This window comes from Mollisia scopiformis (genome assembly GCF_001500285.1).
Source record: "Mollisia scopiformis unplaced genomic scaffold LY89scaffold_7, whole genome shotgun sequence".
Lineage (NCBI taxonomy): Eukaryota > Fungi > Ascomycota > Leotiomycetes > Helotiales > Mollisiaceae > Mollisia > Mollisia scopiformis.
The window spans coordinates 13272-16230 of NW_017263587.1; the positions used below are offsets into that span (position 1 = coordinate 13272).

Here is a 2959-nt window from a genome sequence, read left to right on the forward strand (position 1 = left end):
ATTAATTTAAATCAATAAAATTATTAAAAAATAAAATTATTTATAAATAATATTTAAAATTTTAATTTTAGCTCGAAGTTTAATTTTATATTAAAATCTTAAATCTATTCTTAGGAATAAATCTTTTTACTTTATAAGCTTTTAGCCTAGCTCTGCAAGCGCTTGCGCGGCTACGCAATTGGCTTAAATGCACTCGTTCCCTTAAAGTGACGCCGTCTCGCCTAACTAGAGCATAAAGTCAAGCTGTGTGGCAAATAATCGTTTGAAGTGCCTTTGCAGCCATGCCTGCCCGCCTGGCCGGTAGTAGACGCTATAGCAAAGTGGCATCACTAAGTCAGGGAAGCGGTACGTTGTCTCCTCGTGGTCCGGGTCGGCTACGCGGCAGAGGTCCTGCGGCTGGTAGCACTTCCAGCACGCCACGTACTGCTGGATCCACTCCTTGCCCTCGCTCTTGCGCGCCTGGTAGGCCTCGTCCTTGGCACGGATCTAGTGGAAGCGCCGAGAGCAGCTACGGGGGGCATGGTTAAACCTACGGCTCTGTATACGATAGGAGAGGCACGTGCTAGCTACCGCTTCCAGATCTTGCTCGTAGCGGTCTAAGGCCTGGTCTTGAATATAGTCCTGTTGTAGTACTTCCTCAGGGCCGGTGAAGGCCACTTGGGCTGGCACTGCCAACTCAAACCTTAAGTCCAGAGGCCGGGCTTTATAGTGAGGCTCTTTGCAAACCTGGCACACCTCCTCCCCTAGCATACACTACCGCTAATGCGGCTGGTCATCGAGGAACTAGCTGAGGACGCTACGGGAGCAGTACTGCTGGGTTAGGTACAGCTGTATGGCCGCCTCATCTGAGGACAGGCCCTGCTCGAGCCGCGGTTTCTACGTGGCGCTGAGCATGACAATAGAAGAGGCCTTACTACCATCCCGGCCAGCTCTGCCCGATTCTTGAGAGAAGGAAGTGGCCTTGTTAGGCGCGTCGATATGGATCACCCAACGGATGTAGGGGTAATCAAACCCGATTCCAAGAGCAGACGTAGCTATAATCACGGGCTGATCCCTATTACTAAGCCAGCCGGCGATAATAGTAGCCTTCTCCTCCTTAGTGCCCGACTTGGACGTGTACGTAGGGCAATAGAAGACCTCAGCTAGCCGGGCTACCTCTCCCCGGGTCCGGCAATAGATAATGATCTTGTCTCGGGCGTGGTTGAAGATCTCTTGCTTAGGCCAATATGTTTGCACTAAATTAGCAGCTCTCTCGATTAGAGCGCCAGGCTCGGTCTCGAAGCTGACCATGTACTTGATATTCGGCCGATTAGTCGATTCTCGGATGATCTGGGGCTTTACAAGCTTATTATGCTCGATAAACTCCTCTTGCATTACAGGAGGGAGCGTGGCAGTCAGCTAGACCGTCTGGGTCCTAACTTGTCGGACGTACTAGCCTAGCTGGGCTATATAAGGCCGGTAGTCGCTTGCGGTGATGGTGAGATGCGCTTCATCGATGATAATGCGGTCGAGCTGCTGCCGGCTGACTAGCGCATGGCAGTACTCTAAGAAGCCTGGCGTGCACACGGCCTCGGCTGAGACAATGACCAAAGAAGCTGACTGCTTGCATTCCATAGACTAGACTAAGGGCCGGATGCCGACCTTATGCAAGCGCCTAAGCATGTCACCCCGCAGCGCTACCATAGGCAAAACCAAGACCGTGGTCTTAGCATCGGCTACAGCCGCACTCAGCATAATGGGCAGTGTTTTGCCCGAGCCGGTCCCGAGGACTAGCACCACTTGCTCGGCTGGCCGGGGTCCTAGGATGGCAAGCACGCCGTTCCGCTGGCCTGGGACCCGGAAGTGCAAGTCGGGCCGGTTGTATAGCTTTCGTGCTACGGCTAGCAAGTCGGCCTCGGCATAAGCGCCCCTTTTGCGCACCTGGCCACGCTTAGAAGCATCGAGCATTCGCAGGGACAGTGTCTCTGAAGCACCCCGTGGCCGCTTTCCCTACAGAACGTAGTCAAACCGAAAGAACGTACGCTAGCTCTCGGATGCCCGGTAGTTGCGGTGCAGCAAAGCACTCATAGTTAGCGTAGTAGTGCCAGCGTAGGCCTGGTTGAAGGTGCGGTAGCTGTGATTGCTTTGCTCGGCTATAGCGACTAACTCTAGCTCCTCGTCCGCCACCTCCTCTACTATACTAGCCTCCAGATCAAAGGTGGCCCGCTCTTTAGCTAAGAACTTCTCTTTGCAGATCGTCGCCGCCAGCTAGCGCCAGTTGGACGTGTGCAGCCGCGGCACCTGGGCCCTAGCACACGCCTTGGTCAGGCAGGTCGTCAGCGTCCCGTCCGGCCAGACGGTGCCATCTAGCTTGGCCCAGAGGTAGGGCGAGATGAGGGCACCGGGCGTTTGCTGGCGGAGGAAGAGTTGGCGCAAGGGTAGCACGTAGGCGATGTAGTCGAGCAAGAGATCCCCGATTGCCTTAGGCAAGAAGCGCATATTATCCTTATACGCGCCCGACTGCTACTGGCCCTTGTAGTATTGCGTATATAGCATGACTAGCTTCTCCTAGATGAATAAGTGGCGCTGGCGGGCGGTATTGCACTAACGAACATGGGGACAAAAGTCCGTGCGTTCAGGGCATCAGAATCATGAATTTTATTAATTAATTAGCTGTAGACCAGCCACATCGCTTAATTAAGTCGTGTACCCAGAAGTCCTGCTGCTCAATAAGCCCATTGATCCATTCCTGAGGAAATTTGTCCCATTCTTCTAATACTACTACAACCATTTGAACCTCAGTTGTTGGCTGCCTTAGGCGCCTATGGAGAGCTTGTTTTATTCTCCTCCAGCACTTCTCAATAGGATTCATATCAGGGCTAACTGCAGGATGGGGGAATAAAGTAATACCTATAGAAGTACGCCAAGTAGCACAAATATTGCTAGTAGTCTTGTGGCCGTGAGCAGAGTTGCCGTCTTC

The 2959-nt window shown here is 52.6% G+C and overlaps 1 protein-coding gene across 1 annotated transcript; it reads right to left on the reverse strand.

Annotated features, from left to right (window-relative positions):
* Positions 1 to 2644: 2644 nt before the first annotated feature.
* Positions 2645 to 2932, reverse strand: LY89DRAFT_580755 (uncharacterized protein; the record flags this gene model as incomplete). Its single annotated transcript, XM_018209078.1, has 1 exon — positions 2645 to 2932. A coding segment is annotated over one exon (288 nt), but the record flags the coding sequence as incomplete, so codon positions are not given.
* Between the last annotated feature and the right edge of the window lie 27 nt (positions 2933 to 2959).